Raw genomic sequence first — 15,034 nt, forward strand, 5'->3', positions numbered from 1 at the left:
ACAGACACTCCTCCCAGGACCCCTGCTGCAGCTGGGTGCTGGTGTGGAGGCTGCTGGAGAGGTGCTGGGGGAGGGGGCTCTGTCAGGGTGTAGGGGTGGCAGGGCTGGCCTGTGGGCACCGCAGCAGGGCTGGGGGCTGGGCAAGGGCAGCCCTTGCTGCTGCTTTAGCTGCTGCCCGAGGATGCTGCATGCTTTACCAAAGTGTCTTTCCCCTCCTGCACCTCCCCCAGATGAGAGCACCCTACTCACTGTCCTGCCTCTTCCTCCTGAGCCTGGGCACCTGCTTCCCTCCCGGCGAGCGGCAGGAGCTGGGCCACCCTGGGCACGGGACCTGGCTGAAGCCCAGCTGGCATCGCCCGGCGGCTGAGGGCTGGGGCGGCTGGAGGGCAGCAGCAGAGCGGCGGCGGAGCGAGCAGCTGAGCTCACTGCTGGGCATGGCCCGGGAGCTGCGGGGCCTGGGCAAGGAGGGGTCCAGGAGGCAGCTGGGCGGGCAGGGGGGCTCGGAGCTGCTGCCCACGGCGGGGGAGAAGCGCAGCGGAGCGCTGGGGAACCTGGCGGAGGAGCTGAACGGCTACAACCGGCGGAGAGGAGGCTTCACCTTCCGCTTCGGGAGATGAGGGCCGGGGCTGGACCCCCCCCCGGCCGCCAGGGCTCCTCGCCGCATCCTTCTCTTCCATCTCTCCTCGGACAGAAGGGTACTGGGGGGGGGCTGCTGTCGGGGCTGCCCCGGGGAAGGGAGGTCACCAGGTCGGCTCCACTTGCAGCCCTGCTCCAGATCTCGTTTCCCCGTTCCCAGCCGGTGCCACGGAAGGAGAGGAGGAGGTTGCCTGCCAAGGATGCCACCACATCCTGCCCCTCCGCCGGGGCAGAGGGAGAGGGCCCTGTGCTGGGTCTCCAGCAGGGATCCTGCACCAGGGAGGGCAGCGTCAGGAGCTGAGGCTGGAGGGAGGTGGACTGAAGGGTCATGGCAGGATGGTCCTGGTGGTGACAGTCCCTTGGGGACTGTCTGTAGCTGGCAGCCAGGGCAGGGCTGCCAGGGAGGCACAGGTCCCTCAGAGCTCTCCACAGAGCTGCTGCTCTGCTGCTTATTAAGGAAAAGTCTCTCTGGCAGCAAATCCTGCTTCGTGTCAAGATGCCACTTGCAAGAGCCAGGCCCTGCCTGCAAACCAGGCCAGAGCAGCAGGGCTGGAGAAAACCTTGGCCTTAGAAATCTCTGAGAGGAGCACAGGAACCTGCCCTGGCACTGCCAGTCCTGCTGCAGAGCCACCACCCTGCTCACGCCCTGAGGCCCATCCTCAGATGCCAGCAGAGCTCTCAGCAGCAGGAGCTGCTGACCAACCTTCAGCCTCCCTGCCACATCACCCCAGCTCCTGCCTGAAAGCCTTCCCAGCACCCTCCTGGCCTCATCACCGCCTCTGCCCAGCTGGAGCATGCTGGGTACAGAGGGGCTGGAACAGGGAGGGCAGCATCTACCCAGGCCACCAATGCCACGCTTGGCATCTTCCTGCTCTCCACTCCCCTCCACTGCCACTGGTGCAGCTTGGGGCATCCAAGGCCATGGCTGCAAAGGACAAGCTCCACTCTTCAGCCCCTGCCTTCTTCTCCTCCTGGTTTGCTTTGTGCCTGCCACTGCAGGCAGACATCAGTAATCAGAGGTCCAACTACCTGCCTTGTAGGCGCTGAGGGCGAGTTAGACACCTAACGACTGCTAATATTTCATTGCAGGCACAAAAATGAAGCAGAGCAGTGATTTGCAAGCACTAAATTGCACTCTCAGAATCAAAGACCATGGCAGGACTTGGTTGGGGGTGAGGGGGGAAAAAAAACTCCAGCTCCAGGAGCTGCATTGTAAAATCCATCAGGCAGCCAGACCACTGTGCACTGCCAGGCTGCGGAGCTGGGCACACAGCAGGAGCGCTGGGAGAAGGGAGGAGAGATGCAGCAAAGGGCCAGCTCTGGGGCAACAGGTCCAGGGAGGAGTGACAGAGGCTCCAAGGAGCCATGCGTGGGTCACAGCCCCACGGGTGCAGAGTGTGAGAGGCTCTGGGCTCGCAGGGACACAGCTGATGGCAAGACTTGGCCCTGGCATGAGGGCAAGGAGAGGGAGGGCAGTTTCCTGCCCCCACAGCTCTACTGGCGATCAACTCACCCCACGGGGACCACAGCAGCAACTGACAACCCTGGTGGCACCTGGGGTGGCTAAGCCCACGCAGCCTCCTCCCTCAGCACCCCCACAGCCCTCTCCTATCCCTCTCACCCCCAGCCCAAAGGGCAGCGGCCGGGGGGACGCTGGCACCGCGCTGGCCACACGCAGCGAGATGGAGCTTTATCAATATTTCTATGGCAACCTCTCCCTATTCCCCCCTCCCCTCCCCCTCTCTTTGGAGTGTTCAGCCCATCAATAAACAAGCACTGATCAATTTTACCCTGCGCTGGAGCCGGGGGGAGGGAGGAAGGGGGCAGGGCTCGGGAGCGGGGCTGGTAAGTGCCTGGCTTTGCCCAGAGCATCGCGGCAGGGGAAAGCGGCACCGAGTGCTGCGGGCAGGGAGAGGAAACCGCCGGGGTCCGGGGGGGCGCCCACCTGGGCTCCTGCTTTCAGGTGCAGGAGAGCAACAGGGTCAGAGCAGCAGGATAAAGCCTCACATCTAAGGAGGCTTTGATTGAAGCTCAATAGCCCTTATCTGAAAGCAGAAGGCAGAGCTTCCCGCGGCGCTCACCTGGCAGGGGGCAGAGCCGGGCTCAGCCCCTGCACCCGGGGGGCTCCCTGATGGGCAGCTCGGTGCCATGGGCAGGATGTCATCACCCTCCTGGTCTGCAGGGAGGAAAAGGGTTTCTGGGGGGCTGGCAGGGGGCTGCAGCATCCCTCGGCTGATGCACCTGGGGACCGGCAGCATCTGGAGAGAGAGGCTGGGGGGGGGAGGGAGTTGAGGTGAAAGTGACTAGAAAATAACTTCCCGGAGTCTGGGGGCATTGTCTGGGAGGAAGGAGGGGGAAACACACCAGGAGTGACCCCCAGGAGGCTGGCAAGCCCACCCCTGCCTGCTGGACATGCTGCTTCCCATCCAGATCCCATGGGAGCTTACGGTCCCCTTTGTGGGGCAGCTCCTAGGGGACACTCAGACCCCCAGCACCTTTGGGCACCAAAGAACTCACAGCCCAGCTCCAGAAGGAGCTGCATCTACTGTGGCACTCCCCAGAGTGGAGTGTGGGCAAGGCAGGACACCTGCCTGGAGCATGGGCACCACCACCTGCCACACAGCCCAGCCCACCGAGGGGCACATCAAACTGGCACTGGGCTCTTGTGCACGGCTGGGACAAGCCAGCACAGAGTGACACAGACCCTTGCTGCCAACATCACCTCACCAGCCACATCCCCATCAGACACTGTCCCACACCAGCCACATCCTCATCAGCCACGGTCCCACACCAGGCCAGCCCAGTGCCACCAGCCATGGTCTCACACCAGCCCTTCCTCTCCCCAGCAGCCAGAGTGCCCCAGCAGCGAGTGCCAGCCTCTGACCACATTCTCCTCTCATGGCAAGCAGCTTCTCAGCCAAAGGCAGGAGGACACTGAAGGCAAACTCGGGAGAGGGGAGATGGTAATTGCAGAGGCACAGGAGCCACAACAAAACCCCAAACACAGCGATTTTTCCCCCAGAGCACTCTCACTTGCAAGCTCAATAGCCTTGAAAATTGTTGCAATCAAACTGTTAAATGCATCGATCTGTTAAATCAACTCCCACTGCACTCAGCTAAATTTAGCCCTCAAGCCCCTCTCCCAGCAGATCCTGGGACTGCCCCCACCCAGGCCAGCTGGGCACTGCCATCCCACCACAGCACGGACCTGACCCCGAGCAGGCAGAGATGGAGGTGAGCAGGAGTGGCTGGGGCAGGGGCAACTTCAGCCTCTCCAGTAGCTGGCTCCTCATGGTGGTGCCCAGCGATGGGACAAGGGGCAGTGGGCACAAACTGGAACCCAGGAGGTTCCAACTCAGCATGGGGAGAAACTTCTTCGGTGTGAGGGTGCTGGAGCCCTGGAGCAGGCTACCCAGAGGGGCTGTGGAGACTTTCAAACCCCATCCGGATGTGTTCCTGTGTGCCCTGCCCTGGGTGATGCTGCTCTGGCACCTCCAGAGGTCCCTTCCAACCCCTAACACTGCTGTGCAGCCCACAGCTGTTCACCACCAGTGCAGCCTGGACACTGGTTTTTGCCAAGAGTCATCAGCACAGAGCCAGGAACCCCTCACGGCTCTGGGCTACCTCCAGACACCACTGCTTGCAGCCAGTGCAATCCCAGGCTGGCTTGGGTGGGAAGGGACCTTTGGAGCTCATCCAGTCCAACCCCTCTGCAGCCAGCAGAGACATCTGCAACTGGAGTTGGCTGCTCAGAGCCCCAACCAACCTGCCCTGGCTCTAGCCTGAGCCTTGCCAAGTGCCTGCCCGTTAGTGGCACTGGCACTGCCCACAGCATCCTCTCCACCCTCTTTTCACCTTCTTCAAGCTCATTCAGGGGCAGCCCCAGGCAACTGCTGCAGACCAGAGGAGGTTTCTCCTGAGCCTTGTTCCCAGGGCTCACCACAGAGCAGGTCCCCAGGCCAGGACTGGAGACACCACCAGGGACTTAGGGAGGGGATTAGACATTGGCAGAGCTGGGTCCCAGCCCTGAACCAGCTCCCAGCAGTTGCAGGACCTGGGACTCACCACCACTGCCACCTGCTCTGCCTCCTCCTCTTCTCTGTTTGCTCTTCAGCTTCATCTGCATGGAACAGGGCAGTGCCTCACTCCAGAGGCTGCTGAGCACCTGGGTAGGTCCCTCCCTCCCAATCTGCTGAGAAGACTAAAAGGACTGCAGAGAGAAAATCAGGATGGACAACCAGGAACGTGGGAGGGAGCAGCCAGAACTGTCTGAGGATAGAAGCTCCTGGGTCACTTCACAGAGGAGGGAAGAGCAGAGTTTGAACACGATGAGAATGGAAAAGACCTTGAAGATCCTCGAACCCACCTGGCTCTGGCAAGTGGGAAGGCAAATCCCTGGCTTTATGGCCTCGAGTTGCACCCAGGTTAAGGTTGGACCCAAAGAGTTCCCAAAGCCTGGCACAGGCTGCCCAGAGAGCTGGGTGAGTCTCCATCCCCAGAGGGGTTTCCAGAGGCAGAGCTGTGGTGCTGAGGGCCATGGGTTAGCCTCAGCCTTGCTGGAGTTAGAGCATGGCTGGGCTGGATGATCTCAAAGGACCTTTCCAGCCCAAACTGCTCTGTGATTTTATGGCAAAGCCTCCCCTCTGAGCAGCACTCCAGAGCTGGGGCAGTGACACTCCAGGCAGCTGTGCCCCCTCACTCCAGTGTGCCACCTCCTGCTAGCACTAACCGGGGCAAGCAGCAGTGGAGTCCTTGTGTCTGGAGGTTTGTTTCCCATCTGGGTGAAGACAGCAGCAAAGCTGCACTCCAGGAGAGATGAGGACAGAGTCTTCATTCTGTGCATCCTGTTTCTCTTCCAGAGCCAGACCAGAAGGACATGGAGAGGTTAGAATCATAGAATGGTTTGGGCTGGGGTTCGAAGTGACCTCAAAGCTCAGCCAGTTCCAACCCCCTGCCACAGGCAGGGACACCTCCCACTAGAACAGGTTGCTCAAGGCCTCGTCCAGCCTGGTCCTGAACACCTCCAGGGAGGTTGTGGAGCACAGCAGCACAGAATGTGATTGAAGATTCTGATTCTGTGCTCCACAACCTCCCTGGGCAACCTGTGCCCGGGTCTCAACACCCTCAACCTGTGCCAGTCTCTCATCACCATCACTCCAAAGAACCCTTTCCTCACATCCACTTTCAATCTCCCCTCTGCCAGTCCAAACCCAGTCCTCCTCCTCCTCTCATTCCCAGACCTTGTCAATAGTCCCTCCCCAGCCCTCCTGGAGCCCCCTTCACATCCTGCAAGGCCACTCCAAGGTCTCCTCCAAGCCTTCTCCTCTCCAGGCTGCATAGCCCCAACTCTCTCAGCCTGTCCTCACAGCAGAGCTGCTGCAGCCCTCTCAGCATCTTGGTGGCTTCCTCTGGACTGGCTCAAACACTTCCATGTCCTGCTTGTGCTGGGGGCTCAGAACTGCACAGAGGACTCCAGGTGGGGTCTGAGGAGAGCAGAGCAAAGGAGCAGAATCCCCTCCCTTGCCCTGCTCTTGCTGTGTGCCTGGCTCTGACCAAGGCCACCTCTCTTTATGCCCAAGGGGCAGGTGACAGGGGTTGAAGAAGCTTTGCCAGAGTCCAAGAGAGGTTTTCCTCACCATTGATTTATTTTTAAATATACTACACAAGAGAGACTGGAATAAAAAAATGAGTAAAAAAAAAATCCAATGAGAAAGAGAAACAAAACAAAACAAAAAAACAAAGAGAGAAGGAGAGGGAGAGGGAGAGGAGGAAGACTCGGAAGCTGTGCACAGAACCAATCTGTGCTGGAGCCAAAGGAAGGGGAAATAAGCCCCTCAGGTATCAGAGAGCTGCAGGACAGAGCTATTTACACACTGTAAAAAAGACAAGTCTACAAAAGTGTGTAATACCAAGATACAAAGGGATAATATAGTGGCACAAAAATGTTATCAGATAAAAACAGTACCTCCGGGAAAGAGACAGTCCAAGGGCCTTGGGGGCTTTCCTTTCTCCTCAGGTTCTCTCAAGGCAGCCTGTGGCAGTTGTGGGTTTCCTTTTGAACAGCTGTCAGGGGCTGGCTGTGAGGGCAGGGGTTGGGGTGAGCTAGCAGAGATCATCACACAACCCAGGCCCCGGGAGAGCAGGGTAAGATACAACGGAAGGCAGTTAGTGTTTGGAGATAGAGGGGAGGGGGCAGGAGGGAGGAGGACGTGGGAGAGGCCTTTCCCTCCCGTTTGGAACTGTTAAAGAGGAGTTAAATTGCACTGTTAATAGCCCTAAACCTTCTTCTGTCACTATTGTCACGAGTCACAGTTAGTTCCCAGTCGTGCTGCGCTAGTTGGGAAGGTCCCAGGACCCTGGGAAGGAAGCCCAGGAGTGCTGCTGGCAGCTTTCTGTGCTGGGAGATGCACCCAGGAGAAGCCTCTGCAGACTTCCCAGCCCCCTGTTGGATGCTGGTAGTGCTGGTTCCAACCCCCAACACTGGCAACCTGAGCTGCTCACGGGGAGGCAGGCACTGGAGCACCTCCCAGCTCGGGTCTCTAGGGGAGGGCAGAAGCCAGGTCCCACCTTCCCTCCCCAGAACACAGAGCTGGATAAACAGCAGTGCTCAGCCCTCTGTGCTGAGCCAGCTTGGCTGGAGCAGCTGCTGGAGGCACAGTGGTGTCTCTGGACCCATCCTAAGCTATCGCCCTGCCTGCAGCCCCTCTGGCTCTCAGGCCTTATTCAGCACCAGCCTCCTGCTCCCCAGCCTCTGCAACCCCCCACCTGGGTGAGGGTGGGCATCACGGGAGAGAACCAGCAACAACCTTCTCCAGACCTTCCTTCCTGCCAAGGCAGGTCCACAAACAGCCTCCTCTGCCACTACGTCTGCAGTGTTCTGAACCCAAAGGGACTCCTCTGGGCTGAACAAGATGAAGAAACAACTGAAAAACGACAGAGATGAGGGGCAGCAGCTGGAGGCATGGAGAGAGCTTGGGCAAGCATCAGCTGGAGCACAGAACTGAACAATTTCCCTCCCTTCCCCTTCCCAAGCACCGAATCTGTGGCTTTGCTGTCAGGTAAACGCCAGCCTCGGGGCAAGGACCTGTGCTGCAGCTCTCCCAAGGCAGGTGGTGGGGGTATTGCTATTCAACACTCATCCTCACGTAGAATGGGGCAGGGGAGGGGGTGACAACGCAGTGGAGTCCTCCCCAGGAGGGTGGCATCTCAGTGTCCATCAGTCTGGCTTCAGTCTTAAGGCTCTGTCCAGAACAACACAACATTAAATCAAAAGGCATGGGGTGGCATCAGCATTCAGACTTGGTAGTCCACAAGGCAAGAACTCCACAGATAAGATGATTACAGGGATATGAAACACGGGGAGGCTGAGCCAAGAGGGTGGGAAGTGCCTCCTGAAGCCAGCCCCTGCCCCTGGGAGCTGGGGTGGCCGCTGGCAGTCTGCACAGCCCTAAGCTGGACCCCCCCACCCCCCGCTCCTCTCAGTCCACTCTCTCCACAGTTGGCTTTGGCCCGTCAGGGTTGGATTTCATTTTCTTTCTTTCCCAGCCTGGCTTCTGCTACCTCTGGACGATGTCACTGATCTCCTTCACCGAGCTGAGGAGCTTGCTAAAGTCCTGGGCGGCGGCGGCGCCGCTGCCGGCCGTGGCCGGGCAGATCTGCAGCTCCCGCAGGCTGTTCTCCAGCTTGTTGATGGCCTCCCGGAAGGCGAATTTGTTCCTCATCTGCTGAATGGAGTCCACGTAGCTGACGCAGAAGGTGTAGAGGTTCTTGCCGGCCTCCAGCACCGCGCTGTGGCTGGCCATTTGCTCCGAGTTCTTGCTGATGGCCACCCTCAAGGCCTCGGTGCTCTCCAGCACCACCCCCTTGGTGATGGCGCCGCTGGCGATGCGCTCCGGGGGCTGCCTCGTCTTGCGCAGGGACACCCTGGTGGAGATGAGGGGGATGAAGGCTGTGGAGGATGGCTGCTCCCCGCCCGGGGCCGAGGGGCCGGAGGAGGAAGAGGCAGCTGGGGTGGCTGTGCCCAGCAGCAGCTTGGCAGGGGCCTGTGGCTTCGGGGCAGAGGCCAGCCCCAGCTTTTTCACACCTTCCCCCGGCTGGTTGGGCTTGGCAGCGTCGCTGCTGCCAGCCTCGCCCACCTGGGCTGGCTGCTTGGGTTTGGGCCCAGACACCACATCTGCTGCCGCTGCTGCTTCGTGGCTGGGGCTGTGAGAAGCCTTCCCGGGCTTGCCGATGGAGGATGAGGAGAGAGGCAGGGGAGGGGCTGGCTTCAGCTTCGACAGCTTCCCCTTGTCCTTCCCCGCCGCCTCCGAGCTCTGCTTCAGCCTCCTCAGCCGCGGCTCCTCGGAAGAGGCCTTGCTGGCACCCACGAAGGCAGCAGGGTTGGCTTTGGCAGCAGAGCCTTGGTCCATCAGCACAGAGGTACCTAAGGCACTGGATTTGGCTCCCTCGTCCTTGTGCAGCGTGCCGGAGGACGGAGGGGCTGCAGGCTGCCTACGGCCAAGTTTTGGCGTCAGAGTGGGAGGGCTGGAGCCGGGGCTGGACTCTGCATCCTTGAAGACATCGTCGGTGGGCTCCTCGCTCTTCTTGAGCAGCCGCGGGGGAGGGGTGACCGTGCCCCTGGCAGCCAGGTCGGCCTTGGCCTCGTTGGCCCTCTTGCGAGGCAGCGCCGGCTTCTCGCTCCTGTGCCCCCCGAAGGTGGAGGAGTCGAACTGGCGCCCTGTGGACTGCAGGTCCCGAGGCAGGGTGACAGACTTCCACTCCGTGTCCTTGGCGCCGTGGGGCACGCAGGAGGCCGAGCAGGACCTCAGGAAGCGTTTGCTGGAGTTGGACCCAGGCTCCTCCTCGGCAGCTCCCCCGCGGCTGCCGCTCATCGTGCTGGACTTCTTACGCAGGTGGGGGGACAGGAGCCCCGAGCCCCCCGGCACGACGCCGTTGGTCACCCCAGCCCCGTTGCTGGGGCTCTGGAATTTGGAGGGGTCCCCCCCGTCGGCGGGGGGCGCGGTGCCGGCGCCGTTGCCAGGCTCCCTGCCCTCCTCCTCGGCGCCCGCCCGGCGCTCCGTGTGCCCGTCCATCTCCCGGAAGGAGCTGCTGCGCTTGGGGGGCGTTGGGGCTGTCTTCTTCTTCTTCTTGATGAGGGCACTGAAGAGGTTGTGCTTTTTGTCCTTGGGAAGCAGCCTCTCGTCCTCGTTCAGGCTGCTCTCCAGGGCCGCCCTCTCCTTGCGTGGCAGCAGGGGGGAGATGGCAGGTTCGTGATCCAGGAGGTCTGCAAGGGAAAGAGGAGAGTCTGCTGAGCACTGCTCCCACAGCCGGCAGCAGGCTGCAGCCACCACATGCCAGCTTGGACCGTCTGCTCCAGCCTGTCTAGGTGATGGTGCAGAGGAAAGGAGCTGGCCCAGCACCCGGGCAAGCTGAGTCTTCAAACGGTAGTGACCCCACTGCTTCCCCTGGGAGACGATTCCAGTGTCCAGCTGTGCTCATAGGCAACAATTTCCTTCTATATCCCAATGGGAATCTCCCCAGCAGTAGCTTGTCCCCATCAACCCTTGTCTTCTCCATGGGACTGCTTGTACAAAGGGAGCCTCCATGCTCCTGGCAGCCACCCTTTCTGCCCTGGGCCATGGCAATAAGGTCTCTCTAAGCCTTCTCTTCTCCAGGCTGGACAAGCCCAGCCCTCTCAGTCCTTCCTCACATAGCAGGGCTGCAGGATCAAAGCACTGCAGCACCTGCAGAAGGTGCAGGTTCTGCAAAGAGAGAGAACTCCAGAGCAGGAGCAAAGCAAGAACAGCCACACTCCAGGCTGGGCACAGCCTGGTGCCCAGCCCTGCACACATCTATTTGTGGGGTGGCCTCTCTAGGACTCTGCTGCCAAAGTCACTTTCCCTGTGGGCTTCTGCCTGGAAGGGTGACACACAAACACAAACTGTTTGTGTTCAGCTTCCCACCCTCACATCTGGAGACCTGTCTACACTTCACACTGTGAGAAAGATAAATATGAAGAGGCCTTTGCTGAAGTCCCTGAGCTGCTGCTGTCATGTGCACAGTCGACCCTCTGAATTAATAAGACATCTCTGCAGCCCAACTCCATCCCCAGCCTCCTCCTTCATTTGGATTCTGCTGCTCCCAACCCACCTTCCTGATGTCCTCCTTTGCCAGCTTCGTACCACAATGGGGTACAGCCTGCTCCAGCTGGAGTGTCCCTGCTTGCTGCAGGGGGCTTGGCCAAGGTGGCCTTCGAGAGCCCCTTCCAACCCACTGCAAGCCGTGAGTGAGTGGAAGTGGGAGTAAAAGCCTCCTCCAGCAGCCCTGCTCCAGGAGGAGATGAGGAGGTGACCCTTTTGCTCTTTAAAAATGAAGAGTGGTTCATAATAAATGCAGGCAGAGTCCTGAAGGTCTCCGTGTTTGACTGACAGGGGGGCTCATTCCCAGGCCAGGCACTCAGCTGGCATTCTAATCCCAAGCAGGAATGCCCTCAGGGCAGCAGATGCATTTCTAGCTCCACTAGGCAGTAAGCAGGGAGATGAAGCAGTCACAGAGGAAAAGGAAGATGCTTCTTAGTCAGACGTTGGTGCTCACCATGCCACGGGCAGGACTTGAGCTGAGGAAGGGGTTTTGGTAGGGAGAGAGAATCAGAAGGGAACCAGCTGCGTCCTGGGGGAAGGCAGCAGGATTCCAAGTGCTGTTAATCCATTCCCACATGGCCTATGGGGAGGTGGACAACCAGCAGAGCTCTCAGCTCTCCGGCAGGCTGTGGCCTTTCTGTGTCTAGACGCAGAGAGGACGAACACCTCGCGCCGAGGGTCAGCTCCAGCTGCTGGACTCGCTAGAGAAGCACCAACAAGTGCAGCTGCGATGTGCAAGGTTTGCTTCCACAAGGAAGAGCAAAGTGACTCCCAGCATAATGTTAAATTCATCTTATCCCTGCTGCACTTGAAGCTCTCAAAGCCCTTAAGTATTTAAATGAAGTGATTTTACTTCAAAGCTGCCAAGAGCAGGCAATTCTATCTCCTTTCTCTGGTAAATAACCTTCCTAGGCTCTGGCACCTCCTCTGCCCAGCATTTTACATCTCCTCTCTTCTTCCCCCTACTGCTCCTGCAGTCTGCACTGCCAGGAGAACTGGCACTGCACAGAAGGGGTCACTCACACCTGTGGTCAGGCAAGGCAGCTCCAGCAGCAGCTGGAACCCCCCCCCCAGTATTTTGGTTTCCTTCACTGCTTCTCCACAAAGCTGCATCCATGCAGCCCTTGCCCCTGCTCGCATTGCCTCAGAGTGGAAGGGAAGTTCTTGAGGAACCTGAGAGCTTAATTTCATGGAAGATTCTGTAAATACCTCTTTGTCCCTTGCTGAAATTATATTTGGTACCTGCCAAGAGTAATCCCCTTCAGTGCTCCAAGCACAAATCTGGCAGGATGGGAGAGTGAAGAAAGCTCCCTTTTGGGGCTTGCTAAACCCGAGCAATCGTCCTGCTTTAAATTATGCAGTGTGATGGTGTAAAGTGGCTTCAACACAGCAGATTACCCAGCACTCAGATGCAGAGGGAGATCCCACTGATAGCTCCTGCCAGGGAATGGGAAGAGAATATGATCAGAGAGCTCTGTGCTCAGGCTCTGGTCTATAGGGAGCTGCAGCCATTAAGTTAAAAGAACTCCCAGGGCTTCTCTAAGCAAAGGCAGGTAAAGCATCAATCCCTCAGCCAGGGAAAGATTCACACTCCCAGCTGCTGCCTGTTTCTGGTCCCAGGATTAACAACCAACCTCTGAAAGAAATAATAAAAGGGACTCTGAACCCAGGAAAGCAAAGTCAGCAGCCTGCCACCCAGAAACACAACCCTGGTCCAGCAGGGTGGCAGCCGCTGTCAGACACAGCTTTGCCCAGGTGAGGGCCTGGAGCTGGCTGTGCATTTTGTTTTCTCCCTGTATTTCCTGAAGGAATAATGACTTTAATTAAAACCTACCACACTCCCCCTGGCCTCGAGCATGTGCAGCCTCCAAGCCCTCGTTGGTGTCTTTGCTTTCAGCAGCTCTCCTCGTAGTTCGTGTTTTGGTTGGCAACTCTGGGGCCTGGAGGAAATTGCTCATCACACTCCTCATGCCCTTCTTTCCCAGCTCCTTCTCCACCTCTGCAACGCACAGAAGGAAAAAACCAATCACTGAGATGAAGAGAAGATAAAAATAAGCTATTGTGCAGTTAGGAGCACAAAAGAAAGCAAAGAGAACCAAGCAGAGGTTCTTTGGGGATCTTCAGCCATTTGGCTCTTTAAAACCCGAGGTGTGCCCAGACAAAGCCTCCAGCTGAGCACACCTCTGCTCTGCCAGCAGCTGCCCAGGGAGCTGGTGGAGTCACCATCCCTGGAGGCGTTGGCAAAGTGAATGTGGCACACTGTGACATGGTCTAGTGGTCATGGGTAGAAAGCTGGACTTGACCACAGAGGTCTTCTCTCGCCCCAATGCTCCTCTGCTTGCTCGGCTGCTTACAGCCAGCAGGACGACCCAGGGCTGAGTTTCACTGCAAAGCAGCCTCAGAACAACCTGCAGAGTTAAGGATGCAGCTGGCCCTGTCCCCATCCCTGCAATTCCCAGCCCAAGGGGGGCCCAGACCTACCATCTGAAATGCTGGACTCCTGGAACATGGTCTCAAAGGCCTGATGGATCTCAGCAAAGGAAGGTCTGTCAGAGGGGCTCCACTGCCAGCCTGCAAGAACAGCACCACTCAGAAGCCTGCTCCAGCAGCAGGCACTCAGCACTGCACCAGGAGGAGCTGCTGACCACAGCTCCTTCTTCAGAATGTGGAGGGGAGAAAATAATGACCTGAAACCTCATCTGAAGGGTGCTGGGCACCTGTGACCACCACTGAGCCCAAGCAATGCTGGAGTGAAGATGAATCCCACTCTAAGGCATGTACCACGAGGCCACAGTGGAAGAGAAACAATTGGTCCCTCAAGAGGCTCAGTCAAGCTCCTGCCTCATCCTCAGAGGCCAAGGTCTTGCTTAAGTTGTCAGGAAGAAGACAACAAAGAAAACCCTGAGCTGAACAACAAATCTCTCCCCCAGGCTTGTGTGCTCCCAGCAGAGAAGGGCTGGTTCCAGCCTGCCCTTCCACACAGCACAGCTGGCAGGGGCTTCTTGCTGTATGTGGCCAGAGCCTGGCACTCCCCCTGCAGAGGCAGGAGGAGAAGAAACGGAGCTTGAGCTGTGCCAGGGGAGGTTCAGGCTGGATATTAGGAAAAAATCTCTCTCCTGAAAGAGTGCAGAGGGTTTGGAACAGGCTGTGCCCAGGGAGGTGGTGAAGTCCCCAGCCCTGGAGGTGCCCAAGAAGCTTCGGGACACAGCCTAGTGGCTACTACAGTAGCTGGGATACTCAGTGGGCTGCGCCCGATGATCCTAAAGGCCTGTTCCAGCCCTAACGACTGGGTGATTTGCAGGGCCGAGGAGCACTTACAGGCTCTCATGAGCTCATAAACCTTCTCCGGGCAGCCTTCGGGACGCTCCATCCGGTAGTCCTTCTCCAGCAGCTCGTAAACTTGAGAGAGGTCAATGCCAGGGTACGGCGACATCCCGTAGGTGGCGATTTCCCACAGCAGAACTCCAAAGGCTGCGGCGGAGAAGGAAAGGAGCAAGAGAAAGAAAAATAAACATCATTAAGCTTTTGTTTCCATCTCAGCTGCGGAGAGGCTGCTCCGGGGGAGCAGGCGCTGCTGGGTGCTGCAGACTGGAAGCAGCTCTGGGTGGCTCAGATGCTCAGCTCAGCAGCAGCTTAGATGCTGAAGCAGCGCAAGGAGCCCCTGGGCCGGCCCGGCAGAGCCTCCCGCGATGTGACAGGGCAGAATGAGACTAATTTCCAATGTATCAGTTGTCTTAAACCTGAACTCCTCGAGATCCTTCAAGTCCTATTAAAGGCACAATTAAGGGACTTCAGAGTGGATTAGCTGGAGCCGTGTCCCTGCCGCAGCGCAGCCCTGACAGCTCGGCTCGGCACAGCCGCTCCCGGGGGACCGGCCCTGAGCAGCTCGCTGGGCTCGGGGTGCCCTTGTGCAGCTGCAGCACGGCTGGAGAGCCGACCTGGGAGGCAGAGGTGGCAGGCAAGGTTCAGCAGCTGCGGCCAACACGACAGGGGAAGAGCGAGACGTTTGTGAGCACAAAAGGGAGAGCACAAGAACGGGTCTCTGAAGGAGGTGGAGTGTTCAGGTGGCAGGGGCTGGGGATGCAGGGCAGGAGCAGGGGCAAGCAGCTAAACCCAGAGCAGCCCCAGCCGCAGCTCAGCAGCCTCCACGGAGCCAGTTCAGTCACCTCAGTCTCTGCTTAACCTGAAGAGAAAGCGATTACAATTCTGCATAAGCAAGGAAATCACATCCCATTACAGGGTGACACCACCAAGGGCAATTTCCATCAGACATCTCTGAG

At 58.6% G+C, this 15,034-nt stretch overlaps 2 protein-coding genes across 3 annotated transcripts in view; one reads left to right on the forward strand and one right to left on the reverse strand.

Moving 5' to 3' along the window:
• Positions 1 to 181: 181 nt before the first annotated feature.
• On the forward strand, positions 182 to 617 carry QRFP (pyroglutamylated RFamide peptide). The gene is given in 2 exon segments (XM_064171436.1): positions 182 to 223; positions 225 to 617. Coding segments are annotated over 2 exon segments (435 nt in total).
• Positions 618 to 6,258: 5,641 nt separating this feature from the next.
• Positions 6,259 to 15,034, reverse strand: part of ABL1 (ABL proto-oncogene 1, non-receptor tyrosine kinase) — a 79,177-nt gene continuing 70,401 nt past the window's right edge. For both annotated transcript variants that reach the window (XM_064170846.1, XM_064170848.1), the window contains exons 8-11: positions 14,073 to 14,225; positions 13,236 to 13,325; positions 12,589 to 12,753; positions 6,259 to 9,898 (exon numbers count right to left, since the gene is read on the reverse strand). In XM_064170846.1, coding sequence (XP_064026916.1) covers positions 8,193 to 9,898; positions 12,589 to 12,753; positions 13,236 to 13,325; positions 14,073 to 14,225 — 2,114 coding nt within the window. In that variant the 3' untranslated portion in view covers positions 6,259 to 8,192. The remainder of the gene's footprint in view (positions 9,899 to 12,588; positions 12,754 to 13,235; positions 13,326 to 14,072; positions 14,226 to 15,034) is intronic.

Source organism: Pogoniulus pusillus, chromosome 35 (genome assembly GCF_015220805.1).
Source record: "Pogoniulus pusillus isolate bPogPus1 chromosome 35, bPogPus1.pri, whole genome shotgun sequence".
In the NCBI taxonomy this organism is placed as follows: domain Eukaryota; kingdom Metazoa; phylum Chordata; class Aves; order Piciformes; family Lybiidae; genus Pogoniulus; species Pogoniulus pusillus.